This window comes from Seriola aureovittata, chromosome 15 (genome assembly GCF_021018895.1).
Source record: "Seriola aureovittata isolate HTS-2021-v1 ecotype China chromosome 15, ASM2101889v1, whole genome shotgun sequence".
NCBI classification, from domain to species: Eukaryota; Metazoa; Chordata; class Actinopteri; order Carangiformes; family Carangidae; genus Seriola; species Seriola aureovittata.
This window is the reverse complement of record NC_079378.1, coordinates 2,474,102-2,489,505: the sequence shown is the minus strand read 5'-3', so window position 1 is coordinate 2,489,505 and position 15,404 is coordinate 2,474,102. Positions and strand designations below refer to the sequence as shown.

General features: G+C 44.4%; 1 protein-coding gene across 4 annotated transcripts in view; it reads right to left on the bottom strand.

Annotated features, from left to right (window-relative positions):
- The window catches only part of sgcd (sarcoglycan, delta (dystrophin-associated glycoprotein)), a 280,685-nt gene that overhangs the window by 62,064 nt on the left and 203,217 nt on the right, over positions 1 to 15,404 (bottom strand). For all 4 annotated transcript variants that reach the window (XM_056397027.1, XM_056397028.1, XM_056397026.1 and 1 more), the window contains one exon: positions 5,795 to 5,896. In XM_056397027.1, coding sequence (XP_056253002.1) covers positions 5,795 to 5,896 — 102 coding nt within the window. The remainder of the gene's footprint in view (positions 1 to 5,794; positions 5,897 to 15,404) is intronic.

The following is a 15,404-nucleotide window of genomic DNA, read 5'->3' as shown; positions in this document are numbered from 1 at the left end:
CGACGGCGCACTGCTGCATCAGAAAACAAGCCCGACTCATATTTCAGAAAGGGTCATTGTTAAAAACTGGAGTCTCTCTTTTTGTTACACTTGTTTCTGCAGTGATGTTGCAATTATGTGTTTGCTAAGCTTTGTCTTGAAAGTAGCCGTCTGCTTCGTGCGACATTACAGCCTCATTGCATGTCCCAGTTAACTGTAGCTCTAACAATGTAAACAGAGACAAAAACATATGCAGGCAAAGTCATGTCATTAACGCACCAATAACGTCATCCACCTGCGCTAACGAGCTCCAGCCTTGGTCTTTCCCAACGCAACTCATGCTTACGACAGATTTACCCACAGCAGCGTTGTTTCTCATCGGCCGTTTCACTGTGTCATTAATTAATTTAATGCTACATTTCAATTGGTTGGTTTGTAGACAGTAGCGCTACAATTTACATTTGCCCCCTTACACACCTCACATGCAACGCAGGTATGGGTCTCTGCTCCTGAATCTTCAGCTGATGGATTTGTCTCAACACCTTTTCAGATGGTTTTTTAAATTTCACCTCATTTCTCTCACAACGTTCAACTTTCGCCTGCACGCCTCAGCGCTGACGACACACTGCGCTCTCATTATTCTCTTATTACCTGCAGCTGTGGTTAGCTCAATCATACAGAGGAAGCGAAGGTGTGTTTGTTTTTTGTTTTTTTTTACTGAATTCAGGTTGTGTACGTGAAAAACATGGAAGCTAATCTGTCAATAAAGAAGTAAACAGGGAATATGGCTTTAAATGTCTGGAGTCACATGGTCCTGACGTCAACCAGTCTTTTCATGAATGAATCCATTCATTCACTTATTCATTTGTAAATTCATTCATCCATCTAATCTATCCACTTCATCTGTCTCCTTTTCACATTAAAGAGCAACAGTCAAGTGTTGGACCAACATTGTCACACCAAGAAAACTAACCACGACACATTGTTCACATGACATATAACTTGATGTACAGTGTTACACAGACACTGTTTCTGGCCCTGACTCAGCTTTATGATCGTTTTGGAGGATGTTGTTGAAACCTATTGAATTATACAGAGAAGTTATTTGCCCCTGTCGTTTACCCCCCCCCCATCCTCACTGATGTAAATGAAGTAGACAAAACAACAGAAACAGAAACAGCTGTCAGTGCAACACAATACAGCTCAACAGCAGCTGAAACTACAGCCTCTACAGTTGAATCAGCAGCTCTCTAAAACAGTTTCACTATAACCTTCATGCAGGAAGATTTACTGCAGGACTGCATTAGTTTGAGCAGGTCGTTCCTAATAAACTGACACCTGAGTGTATCCGCTGTAGTATAATATGGCCTCGCTGATTCAACTGTACTTAAAACTGCTGAAATTAGCCGGGCTCCGAGCTCGATGAGAGGCATGCTGGGTAGACAGGGGGCTGGTAATGAGATGCTACTCGGCTTGTGTAACTCTGACATGTTGTTGTTCTCCACAGCATGAGACTTGAGCTTCAAACCCACCACAACCACGGAGTAAAGCGTGAATACATTTCACAGCAGCCTCGCTATCGTTCCATCTCTGCTCACGCTGTTTATCCTGCCACAGTCTCTGGAAACGCCTCAGAGAGGCTGCTGCAGGTCTCCTCTGGGGCTGTTTGTGTACAGTACATGCGTTTAGTTTGCTGTTGTGTGGCGCTTCTGATCCCGTCTGCCTCTTCCTCACTAATGCAGCAGACCATATTACTCCCGGCAGGAGGCCTCTCACACAGAGAGGAGCAGGGAAAGGGAAAAAAAAACGAGAGAGGGGAGTTAGAGGGGAGACAGGGAGACAAGACGTGAGGACCGGAGTTGGTTATAGAAATATTCATCGGAGGCAGAGCTGCTCCAAACGCTCAGAAACCTCCCTGTTTGAATTAAACCTCAGTAAGCTGAGCCAAAGGACCAACTGTCAGCAGCAGAACATCAGCTCTCTCAGAGAATCCAGAAGCCTGGTCTGGTCTCATCAAAATATATCTATAGCTTAGTGTCCGGGCTCACTTTGTTAAAGGGCACTGGGTAGAGAGGAGGCTGAGCCTCTCTTCTGATTGGCTGATTGTTTTCTGAGTGATCCAATAAAAATACAGCAGATTTCAGGTAAAAACACTCAGAGAAACCAAATCCTCCAAGGTTTGGATGGTGGGTCCAGGTGGGCGGGGCTTGGTGGCTGCTTTGTTGTGACATCACAAAGTTCCAGAAGTCCTGACGGCTGGTTTTAAGGCTCAGTTTCTGAATACAGGCTGTGTGCATTTCTCTGTGGACTGAGGCTTTGATACTTTCACAGTATTAATATAGAAGCAAGACCTGATCTATCATCACACTACACATGGACACACACCTTTACACTATATGGAACTTCAACAGAGGAATAACTGCAGCGCAGCAGGGTTTTCCTCCGTTTAATTTATTTATTTTGTTCCGTCTGTCTCTCCTCTGCTGGACTGACCACTTCCAATCCCATCACCCCCTCCTCTGCATTACTATTCCTCTCACCCTGTCTGCTAAAGCTACCAGCCATCTATCCTGTTTCTGTCCTCTTGTGTTTATATCTCCCTCTGCTCAACTCTTTTGTATCTTGTCTCTCCTCTTGCCTTTTCATTTTTCTATTCTTTTAGTCTTTTTGGTATTCACGTCCTTTCTACATCTCTCAACCAGTATTTTCAGGCAAATATTTAGCTTTTACAGTAGCAGGAGAAATCATTTCTATTTCATGAGCAAAGATGAATACAACAGCCTGCAGCCATCTGCAGTGTGCTAAAACATCCTAGCATTATTATGCTGTATTTTTATTTTGTTGATAACCGATGATCATGAATTGGCTCGCACCGAAACACAACCTGTCTAAACGTGGCGCCACAGAGCTGCTGTCATCCATAGCTGTCTCTTCGCCACGCGGTGAGACGGGCACTTCATTTTAATATGAATATTTTACCGTGCCATAATATCACACTGCGAACATGTTGTGCTTGTTTGAGTCGGTGCTGAACTTGGCCGCCTCCTGCGCGTCACCGCCTGTCAAAATACGCTCGCTGGCTTCCTATCTCTCTCATTCTAATTCAGTCCTCCTCCATCTGTCTTTCTGTTTCTGTCTCTATTACTGACTTCTTCTCCTCCACTCTCATCCCTCATCTCCATCCCCCCATCCTCACTGCGCTCTCCTCGTTGCCTCGCTCTCTGCGCTCCCATCCCCATCCCTCATCCTCCCTCTCAGCTTGCGTAAGGTCCTAGACAGCAGAGATAAAGCACGCTGCTCTCTTGCATTATCAAGCTATCCGTCCACTACCTGCACACAGCCATTATTACTGCAAGAGTTGAAGAGACAGAGGGGGAGAGAGCGCCTATCACTTTATCGTGCCCATCTCTCCGTTTCTCTGACATCTCCAAGGCTTGGATCCTCCTCCTGTAGTTGTTAGAAGGAAGGCGGGAAGCTCCTCAGAATGTTAATGTGTAAACAGGACCCACCGGGAGACCTCAGACACACTCTGCAGCAGGATCGGTAAACCCCAAAGATTCCCTGCGAGAAAACTGATGCTGAAGTTGTGGCCCTGAGCGGCACGCTGGAGATGGCACGTTAATAACGCTGCCAAGGCTGTTGGCTGTTGTGTTCGTTTTGCTTCCCCCACTGAGACCATCTGGTCTGAAACAGGTGCACCGTTGGGGCTATATGGTGTTTGTCATGATGTTGTGTTTTCTTGTCTTGTTATGATAAGACGTGACATGAAATTACATGGCACAACAAGTCTGGTTATGATACAACATGACACATAATGGCATGACAGAATCGTCTCCTCCCGTTTCATCTCGTCTCTGTATGACACGACACCATACAACACAGCTTGGCAAGTCGCAGCAGAGTTTTATTCATCCTGATGAGATGTATTCACATGAAATGATACGTTTCTCTTGTTTTGTCTTGCAATGTTATGGCATTTCTAGTTGTGATGATTTCTAAATATTTTATTCATGCCTTGACATTTGTCACACTGTAACTGCAAAATCTTTCCAAAGACCAGACAGTTTTTGATTTCCATAATACCCCCTTTTTAACTTGATGGGCATATTCACGCTCCTGAGAGGATGAACCGTTTTGATTTTAGAAACTGTACGTCATAATCTCAGTGGTAGATTTTCTGGGCAATTTCATCCTCCAAAAATGTGCCATCCATCCATCTTCTGCTGCTGCTTGTCCAGAGTCGGATCGCGGTGGCAGCAAGTCAAGCAAGGAACTCCAGACGTTCATCTCCTCAGCAATGTTTTCCACTTCCTCCTGAGGGATCCTGAGTCGAGTCCAGGCCAGAGGAGAAATGTAGTTTCTCCAGCGTGTTCTGGGTCTAACCTCGGGGGAACAAAAGAGCAGCAGCTCTACTCCTACCTCCCTCCAGATGCCTGAAGTCCTCACCATGTCTACGGCCGAGCCACCTTACAGAGCAAACTCATTTCTGCTTGAGGAGACCCCCAGGGCCAACCAAGCTCCAAAGGCCTCAATCTTCATCTTTACCAGCCTCCGTCACCGCTGGTGTCCATCAGCATTCCCAGGCCAAACTCATTACATGTTTGGGTTTACCAGGTATTGTCCGGCAGCCTCCCCCGCCATTTCATCCAACGCTGCACCAGGTCTTTTCACCCGATTGTCCAAGACGTACGGCCTCTGATCTGGTGATATGACCGAACATTCAGATTCTCCAGCCCTTAGTCCAAGAAGGCTGGACACTCTGAATTGTTGTTCGAACCTATGGTCACGATCTCTGGGAAATGACCATAAAAACAGGACTGCTGACACAAGTGTTTTACTGGACAGGTATTTGGGCTCGGTCTTTGGACCACGGTGGGGCGCTTGGACTACAGCTCAAAAGAATCGCCACCCTGTGGAGATTTCCTGGACATACTCGACTACGAGGAGACACAATAGCAGAGCCAGAGCACACTAGACAGACTGCATATCCTATCTGACCTGGAAACGCTCCAGTATCCCCCCAGGAGGAGTGGATGGAGAATAGTACATTTTGGCTCCTCGGCTCAGTCTGCTGACACTATAACCTGAGCCAAAATATGAAGCAGAGAATGGATGGATGATTTTCGGCTACCCTTGTGAAAAACTTCGGTTTAGTACCTTACCTTCAACAGAATCTGAATTTAATCCTTTTGTTACAGCAACATTTAGACACTTGATGGAATCAGTGCATGTTGTGAATTCAGGCAGAGTGTCAGCTCGTGTAGTCTAATGCTTCCAGTGCGAGTCTCAACGGGGACTGTGTTTTTTTTTTTTTTTTGTCCAAGGTGTAAGATGTTGCCTTCAGGACTCTAATTCACGCTCAAAGTCATTAGACACTCATCTCCTCACACCACTGCACTCTCTCACTTCATACTGAGTGTCGTCATTCACACTGTGTCTCGCAGCTCGCTCTATGTTTCGCTGCTGTGGCTCATCAGCACATGAGAAAAAAGAAATACATTTGGAAGTCATTTACACATTTACAGTTTTGTGTTAATTTGGGAAATGCTACATGACACTGCTTCTGTATATAACACTCACACACCGCTAATGTGATGATTACTTATGCTGGTTTGAACTGTGAGTGCAAAGACTGCGTCAGTGCTAAACATGCTAAACTCCAAACACAAGCTGACAAGAGTCAGAGTGGAAACATCACAAATGTTATGCCGTGTAAACTCTGCCGGTCACATTCTTTTCTAATGTGTGTCTGCCTCAAATAAAAAAAATAGCAGGGGTGTGTAGTTGTGAGTGTGTCTTCCCGTGTGTGACTCACCGGTTTGGACTGGATTTCTTTGGCATAGAGGGGTTGGAGGAACTCAGAGTCCCCCTCCAGTTTCAGGCCCTTCTCTGTTATTCTGAGGTTGCCCATGCCGTCCTGCGAGGAACAAAGACACAGTCACGATTAGTTCATACTCTCCTCTCTTTTCAGGGACCATCGCCATCTGTATACGGTTAACACAAATCACTGATTCCAACAACATCGTAGGATTTGTATCTTTCAATAAGATGTTGGAAACTTTCCTTTGCACATTCTGCACTCACTGTCATGTTCATGAAACCAGTTTAGAGACGACTTCAGCTTTGTGACACGGAGCATTATCCTGCTGGAAGTAGCTATTAGAAGATGGTAAACTCAGCAACAACCAGTCCAGCCGTTCTCCTCTGACGCTAGAGACTGTGTGAAAATCTCAGGGAATGTTTTACATTAACAGAAGCTCCTGACCTGCATCTGCAATGTTTTGATGCCACGTGATTGGCTGATTGGATAATTGCATGACTAAGCAGGTGTACAGACGTTCCTAACAAAGTGCTCAGTGAGAGTTTGGCCCATTTCCAATCCGGCCTCTACACCCTCCCTTTTACCCACTCTCACTCTGTTTGCACATTTGTGTGGATGGTCCAACACATTGAGTGTCGTTCCAAACTAATGACCCTTAAGTGGGAGAGGGTTACAAAGCCCTCCGACACCGGAGATCACAAACCAGACTCCCAGACCAGTGCAGCATCGCTTTGCCAACTGATGTGAGTTCTGTGTATTTATTTTCAAAGGGAAAGTCATATGATAAAGTCTACATGGGACTTTTCTTATTGAAGAAATGCGAGTGGTATCCCAAAGCTTGCTGGTGTATTTATACCCCCCCCCTTCATGAAAAGACCCAGGAAGTTCTGCTGTTTGGAGAACAAACTGAAGGTGAATTTAAGTGAAGCTTGACTTGATTTTCCAGATTTTTTTTGTTCTATTTTTAAGACCAACATCAACATCAAGAGTGAGTCAGTGCAGAGCTGGTGGGCAAGCCGAGACTCTTCACTCTCGCTTCGTGTATTTCCTGCCAATATGATGCGCAGCCATGAACATGACTCGCTGGCTGTGTCCAACACCTGCCAGTTTATTCCTGACACCTGCAGGTCGATAACAAACACCTGTTATTTATCGATGTAGCGAGTCGGCTGCGTGGGGGAAACATTAAACGTATAATCACGCACATCCGACGGCGTGAGGAAAGATGTTTCTGTGCTACCAGGTAGAAACTGTGAACACACGCCGCATTACACTCATTAAACCGTCTCCCTCGTTAATCAGCCGCCTTAATCTCTTAATCTTTTTTAATGCGGTGATGGTGGTGGATACTTGACTTCAGCATTAGTATTACAAACCGATTCATTAGCAAGCATGGCGTACATGTTGCATATACAAACAGAAACTATTTTTTTTAAATCGTGAAATACAAAAGAATATGTTGTAGAAAAATTTAAAGATTGATCAATATGCTGCATATTCAGCGTATCTGCAAACTGTGAGCAATGTTTCCATATCAGAGGAGGAACTTTGTGCAAGACTGTGGCTTAATTGTTCAGTGTAATTGTCTCAGCTGAAACAAAACAAATAGTTTTGCAGAGGTGGTTCAAGATGTGATGTGATTTAATTTGCAGGAAATTTCTATCATCTAGTTATGAAGAAGTTAATTCACCTCAATGACCCGAGTTTTATGGTCTTTATGGTAGAAATAACTTATAACTTCAGCAAGTCATGAGTTAGCTCGTCCACACTTTGTTCTCGGTGCTGTTTACTTTCCCAGACAAGGGACCTGAGGGATCATCTTAGTTTCTGTCTGTGGAGGCCGAGGTCATTTAAACACAGCGAAGCACCAAATGCTTTTGCACGCCGTGTTTTGGTAAATGAAGTTAGTTATTTTAAGGTGGCAGCAGGTAATGAATATTATTTCATAAAAAACGGAGGCAAATACATGAAGTGCTGCAGCAGCTCAGAGGCCCTTTAAAAGAGCATTTGTGTGACAATCTGTAGTAAAGAGCAAACCAGAGATGCTTCCCTTTACTACACCAAAAAGACCCCCCCCCCAACATCATCTTATAAAAACAAGACTTGGCAGTCAGTCAGAGGTATTGCAGCAGTGTTACAGCTGCTTCCATTGTCTCAGTGTGTACAGCCGAACAGCTACAGACCAGCAGATATCAACGGGGGATGATAAGAGGAGATTTAGCGAGAGGAGACTGGCTCAGGGGCCGCTTTGATTCAGACACGACTGGCGAGGCTGACGCTTCACTTTCCATCCGATCATTATATATATTATATGAGATCACCTGCTGGATTGTTTCAAAAGATAAGAGGCGCCAGCGCGATAGAAGAGTAAGAGAGAGAGAGAGAGAGAGAGAGAGAGAGAGAGAGAGAGAGAGAGAGAGAGAGAGAAAAGCCAGCTATCTGCCTATGTGATCTTCTCCCGCAAAGACTTTGTTGTTTTCCCGCCGTCTTTTTGATCCCCCAGGTTCTGACGAGCAAATGGAGATCAAGACACCTTGAAATCCCAAAGTAACTGAGGATGGTTTTCAAGCCTCCTCCATGTAATAACCCCCCCCCCCCCCACACACACACACACACCCCCACTGTGTAAAACATATTAAAATTCTGGCACCGTTGTGGCAATGAGAAGGTGGGGTGGAGGGTGAGTCCTGGATGTGTTGTGATTGTGAATTTTCTCCTGGGTGGAAATCAGCAGGCCTGTCAGAGGACGTTACTTAAAGCCAATATCTGACATTTTTATGACGAAAACCGTCTGTAAGAAAGGAGACGTCTGTTTCCCTGCATGGAGCAGAATATTCTTAAACGCTGACCCTCGTAGACAGACTGATCCCTATCAGATACACGTGGTCCCTCTTCACGCAGATACTCTATACAGTGATTCCTCCCGCCGGCTACTTCATATCTCAGTGTGGATTATCACTGAGGATGCATAATAGCCCCAAAATAATGTTTTGCCTCTGTCTGTATCTCTGCCTCTCCATTTCACACATGGAGATAAGTCATAACACACACCTACAAAGAAGTGAAGTTCAGAAAATCAGCTCATGTTGACTCTTCAAATGTTGCCTTCAATTTCTTCTCGTCCGTAAAGAAAATAACTGACAGCAGCACAAGTGTTATAATGGAATAATAAGATTCCAATAATGGAGACGTTTAAGTTTTAAGAGCAGTCTCTCTAACGGCCACACTGGTGCCAGTGGAGTGGCGGTTTGCCTCCGGCTCTGGCTGTTGCCGAGGCATGAGGCATGAAAATATATATGATTTCGGACACAGTTTTGGTTCGACTGTTTCCAGGCCACAGAGAGACATGAGGAGACTCGGCGTGGCTGTTTCAGCACCATGGACAGAGACACACTGTGATAACACAAACAGAGACTGTGGAGCTGCATCCGAAATCACAACCTGTTTACTGTATCGTGCTTCTACACTACATGGCCTTTTTATTTGAGTGTCCAGCGACACTCCACACCTGTCAGTGATGACGCAAACTGACGATGATTGAAGTGTCTCAATTTTCAGCCCCACTACGGAGACTGATGAACACGGGGGGAGTGAATGGGTGAATGAGTGAGTGAATGAGGGGGGTGATTTTGCTCACAGCCTGGGTTTGAATGAGTCAGCAGCTGGGACTGAGTATAGCCAAGCAGATTGTTTGTCTCTTGCAGCCACAAGCAGTAATGACAGGACTAGTGAGAATGATCGGAACATTTATTAACACTTATGTTCTTTTATATTTATTCCAGGAAAATCGGTAACATTAAATCACACAAAAACTGTCTTTCTATCATGTTCTTCATGTTTTTGTGATTATTTTTTCGATGAAATGAAAGGTAAAAAGGGAAATCCGGCAATTAATAGCAGCGGGTGCAAACACACAATCCATTAACTAATAAAGTCACAATATCACTGCAAAACTGCGATGAGAAATCATCTACACTGTTCGCACTTTCTCCACTAGTCAAAATTTCTTCTTCTTATTCTCTGCAATGAGCATCATGCAGCAGCCGACACAGCGAAGCGAGGCGAGCAGCCATGAATAATTCAGGACAGCTCTTACCAGGACGGAGGCCTCTGAACACTCAGGTGTGCCTCCTTACCTCTCCCTCCCCCTGTCCTCTCCTCCTGCTCCTCCTCTTCACCCTTTGTCTTTAATCTTCTTAAAACCCTCTCCCTTGTTTGGGTCGCTCTTGCTGATCATCCTGTTTGTCAGCTTTAGATTAAATTTATCTCATTCTCCTTTCTTTCTGTCTTTTCTCATTTTTCAACCCTCCTTTGATTTCTCTCACTCTTTCCCTCTTGTCGCCTGTTTTTCCTCTGACCTATCTCTCCTCCTCTGTTCCTCCATCCACCCCCCCTTTTTCTGTGACGCTTCATTCCCTCAAGGTGTTTCGAATCAAGTGGCATGAAATTCAAAATAACTTGCTGTCAGAGCAAAATGACAAATAGCAGATGATGGCATGATTCGGACGCCAGCCATCACAACAACACTAACATTCAATAACACCACTCAGTCGCTAATACAGACACAACATGCACATTTGTACCCATAAGTGGCTGCGTCTACTGATGTTTGACCTTTAGTCAAATGAGTTAATGCATGTCAACAACTGTTGGCCGGACGAACATCAAGTCTGGCAGGAACAGTGTTTATGTCACTCGGAGAATAATAATTCCTAAATATTTTATTCATGCTCTGACCTTTTTTCAAGGCACAACTTCACATTTGCGGCGAGTAAAGTAAAAGTACACAACGACTATTTCATTAGGTCAGAAAGTTTGTGAAGCAACTTTAGGTCTAATCAGCACTTGAAAAATGCTGGAACTGTAAACAGCATAAAGTGCATCATAATCTGATTGGTGGATTGATATCTTATGGGCAATTTCATGCTCCAAAGGTGCTTCCATCCATCCATCCATCCATCCATCCATCCATCCATCCATCAGAATTCGGCATTCATGATGGGAATCAATTTAAGTGACGGACTAATATGATATTTCCAACTTGTGAATGAATATTCTTGATTTTTGAGGTTCTTGAAAACTGCCTAAATCATGAAGGTTTTGGAATTTGTGTAATCAGCTACTTTTGTTGTCTGTCTTTTAACGTTCCTATGACAATGAAATGGGAATCCATCTTCTCTTGTCAGTTGTCTAGCAGCAGTGTTCTCATGACTTGAGCCTCTCGAATGCCAGACATACTGTCTCATGTACCTAACTTCTAATTCAGAGCAGTGAGAACAAAGTTTCGACCACTGCAGCTTCTAGGAGATGAATCTGTGAATCCCTTTTCTCCCTTTGCTTGTCTAAACGTCTGAGAGATTTGGACTTAATTCATCGCAAATATACCCAAGTTTCCCATCACCCCTCTCTCTCCCTCCTTAATCCCTTTCCTCCTCCTTCAGCCTCTCCCTCTCTCCACAGTGTTTCCTACAACAAGGACTAAATTGATCTACACTCAGCCCAGCGTCGCCTCCACTGTCACCACTCTGTTAGCTTGATAGTTATTGAGAATTTATTGTGTTTGTGTGTGTGTTTTCTTGTTGTGTACTCGGGCTTTGTGTGTGTGTGTGTGTGCTCCTTGGACTGGTTGTGTATGCAGTCTTTGTGTGTGTTTGCTGGACGTGTGTGTGTGCGACTGGCTGCTGTGTTTACCTGGCTTTTTGAGTGTGTGTGTGTGTGTGTGTGTGTGTGTGTGTGTGTGTGTGTGTGTGTGTGTGTGAGAGCAGAGGAGAAAACGTCTGTCTTGTAAATAACATTTGTGCCGTCACTTCCTTCTGTTACGCTCCAGATTTATTTGGCCCAGCTGTGTGTGCTACACAGCAGGGACAGGGACGGGGAGGGGGTCTGCAGCCAGGAGGGGCAGGAGCAGCGGTGAGGAGCGCTGGCAAATATAAGGACTGATGTAAGACTGGATCTCTGAATCACCCCTGCTCATATCTGTCCTCTTATCTGCACCCCCTCCCCCGTTTCTTTATCTATACCGTCTGTCATCTCCCTCCATCTCCATTCTCTGAAGTCGACATCTTCACAGAGCTGGGAGTCGCTGCTGTCAATAATGTAGAGCTCTTGGCCCATTATTGAGCGTCTGCATCGATATGCATCAAGCCGCCACCCGAGGCTAAAGCAAATATAGACGTCTCGATGCTCGGTGGAAAATATTACAGGGGAGTCGGTCTTTTGCATACAAGACACTTAATCACACTACCTGCATGGTTAAAGGTAAACTCTATGTTTGCGTACTCCTACACGGAACAGGTTATTCTGGGATCCGGTGTTAGAGGTTTGGACAGTTACCTCAGAGACAGTGTAAGATAATGTAAGATGTTTAACAGTGTTAAAGTGGGTGGATTTTTTTGTTTTGTTGACCTTTTTTATTTCTTATAGCTGGTGGAGAGCTACATGCATTTATACATAAATTATGTGGTTATATTTGGCTCTTAGCATAGAGATAGTTGTGTTTAAAGCTCCATATAGTCTAAAGGTCTGTGTCCATGTGTAGTGTGATTATAGATCAGCTCTAGCTTCTATATTAATACTGTGAAAGTATCAAAGCCTCAGTCCACAGAGAAATGCACACAGCCTGTATTCAGAAACTGAGCCTTAAAACCAGCCGTCAGGACTTCTGGAACTTTGTGATGTCACAACAAAGCAGTGACGCCCCCCCCCCAAACCCCGCCCACCTGGACCCACCATCCAGCCAAAGGGTTTACCTGAAATCTGCTATTTTTTTTTTCACTCAGAAAACAGTCAGCCAATCAGAAGAGAGGCTCAGAGCCACAGATAAATATCTTCTTATGGATCAACATTTCAAATCAAACACTAGAAAAATATAAAATATGGGCCCTTTAATGTTTGATGATGGCTACGTTGTTGACCAGCTGACTTTCTCAATTTTCTAATTAGTGTTAGTCTCAAGCTAAACTGTGGTGATGGAAGGAAGATGAAAAAGAAAGAAAAAAATATTCTTCTCAATGATTTCAACCTGCTCCTTGAGGCAGAGACAGAACAAAAGGTGCAGCAGTGATGCTGTCATAAAGAATAAAACATCCTATTATGTTCTGCAGCTGATATAAAATTCCACCCTGCGAAAGGCACCGTTTGACACTTTCACAACCCACAGACATCAGGAGTTGATATAAAGCTTAGTGGTCTACAAACCCTCAAATTGCAGAGCGGTGCCCGGTCCCATATCAGAAGCTGTATCTAAAAGGACCCACCGTCATGGTTTGAATCCTTCACAGGGACTGAGGCCCAGCCTGAACCTGGCTCTCCTTCCCAGAGGAGATAAACTGACAGAGACCAAAACTAATGGTGTGTTCAAGTTTATCAAGTAAACGTTGCCCCCACAAGACCAACGAACTGTGATACACATCGTGTCCAAACTGAAGAACAAACAGTGGAGTTTTAAGTATTTACCTCCTGCAGTGGTTTTCATTAGCACAACATATAGTGAGTAGTGACTGATAACTCCCGGTGTAGATGATGTTAACGTCCCTGTGACTTTTATTTTTCATTCCTACTCTGCAAATAAATGTTTCCTTTGGGGGAAATAAAGGTTCATCGGCCAAGCAATGCAAACGGATAACCTCGGTGATCCATTAAAGCCATTGTGTAGAACTCTATCATTTCTGAATATGACCCCCCCCCCCCCCCACTCAGTGAGCGCATCTCATTGATGTGACCTGGGGCAAATCCCAGAATCCCCGGGAGTGACATGATGATAAAAACCAACACTCAGTGCCGGTGCAGGATGTCATTTCCTTCATGTAGCGGGGTGAAAAGTGAAAGGTGTTGAGGTCGGAGTGGTGAATGGGTTAGTGATGTCACTGCCTTTTGATTAACTGTAACACCGACCTAGTGCTTAGGTTACATGAACCTAACAACACCTTAACCAAAGTTAACCAAGCAATAACACATCACCTCGAAAAAATGTGTCAATAAGAAATAAAATACAACAAAAAAGTCTGAAAGATAAAATACAATAATGTAATTTTATTATAAAAACACACCCTGTGATATTTGTGCAGAGCCTATACGTCGAGGGAAGACATTTGTTTTCGAGCAGGTCCCACTGTTGCGGTCCTGTCAAGCCGTCTTTGTTGGACGATTCGATTTGTACTTCAATGGCTGAGGGTCAGACTCCATGACAACATTATAATCAAGAGAGAGGAATTGTAAATTATGTAGCATTGCAGATTCCCACATTAAATTACAGCCTTTGTAAATCTTACCCTCCAGGCAGCTTAAACATTTCAGCACGTCAGCAAATAATGACAAGAGGCTCGGATGTAAAAAGAAAAAAAAAACCAAGCCGTGTGTTTACCTGTGGCAAACACACGGCAACCGAGGAGAAGCTGTGCTCTCGTTTATTCTCTCGTTCCTGGCGTTAGCGCTTCAAATGTAAATGAATCCATGACAGAGAGCTCTGGCCACCTGCAAGCCTTTTGGAAAAAAAAAAAACTCTCAGAGAGTAAAATGAAGCGCCATCGAGCGACAACAATGCGTCTCTTGCAATCTATTCCCTCTCCAATCCTGCAACAGTGAAAGCTCTTTGAATCAGCCTCCGTCGGCCCTGTGTGGCTGCCATGTGCCAAAATGGCCAAACTCCAAACTAATACATTTTTCAATTGATCTGTTTGATAGCAACAACAACAACAACAAAAAAGTTTTCCCTTCTGCCCCACTGTCTGAGCACAGCAGCACCTGGGGCAGCAACTCCGAGAGCCCGCTCTCTTTCTCTCGTTCCACAGGTGATAGCTGCAACGTCATGTAGCAAAACCCTGTGATGGCTATCAGTGGAATTGGCTTTGAGATTGCTCTTCACAGCGAACCCCCGATTCTCTGATTGAGGCCCTCGACGCGGCGCCGCATCATCCATCAGTGGGATGGGAAAGCAGATGGGGGAAGGTGGTGCGAGAACCACGAGAATGAAAGATGAAAGAAAGGGGAGCAGGAGGGGGGTATTGATAAAGTCAGGGGGAGATAAGACTGGGCAAAATAGATAGATACACACAGAGAGCAAGATAAGAGTAAAGAGAAAATGAGACAGACGATGTGTTGAAGTGCAAATGAGACGAACAATGCCGACTGCAAGTGGAGTCAAGAGAGGGGGACACAGGAGAAGAGAAGGAAGGAGAGGGAGGGGGAAGTGTAAAAACAAATGTGAGAGTCTCAACGAGAAGCTGAGAAAGAGGAGGGGACGAGTTATAAGAGAGTTGATGTCAACACTAATGTGGATGAATTTTTTTTTTTTTTAAAAAGCCGTCTTTTCCTCTCTGTTTGGGTTTTACATCCACTTTAAGCCACTGCTTTCTAAAGCTAAGCCGTCCAAAAAGCTCTCAGTGAGGAAGGAGAGAACGGAGCTTTATAAAACCACCACAGTGTGACTTTCACAAACACAGAGGAAGTGCTTTTGTTCTGCAGCAATCCTATGAAATCTACGAATCTTTGGTGCAGCTTTAAATTTGATAAACAAATAAACACTGTTGTGAGAAATTGAAGCATTTCTCTCTTTTTATGATCTGAAAATGTTTCAAACTTCTTTTGTTTCCTCTCGGCTGGATTA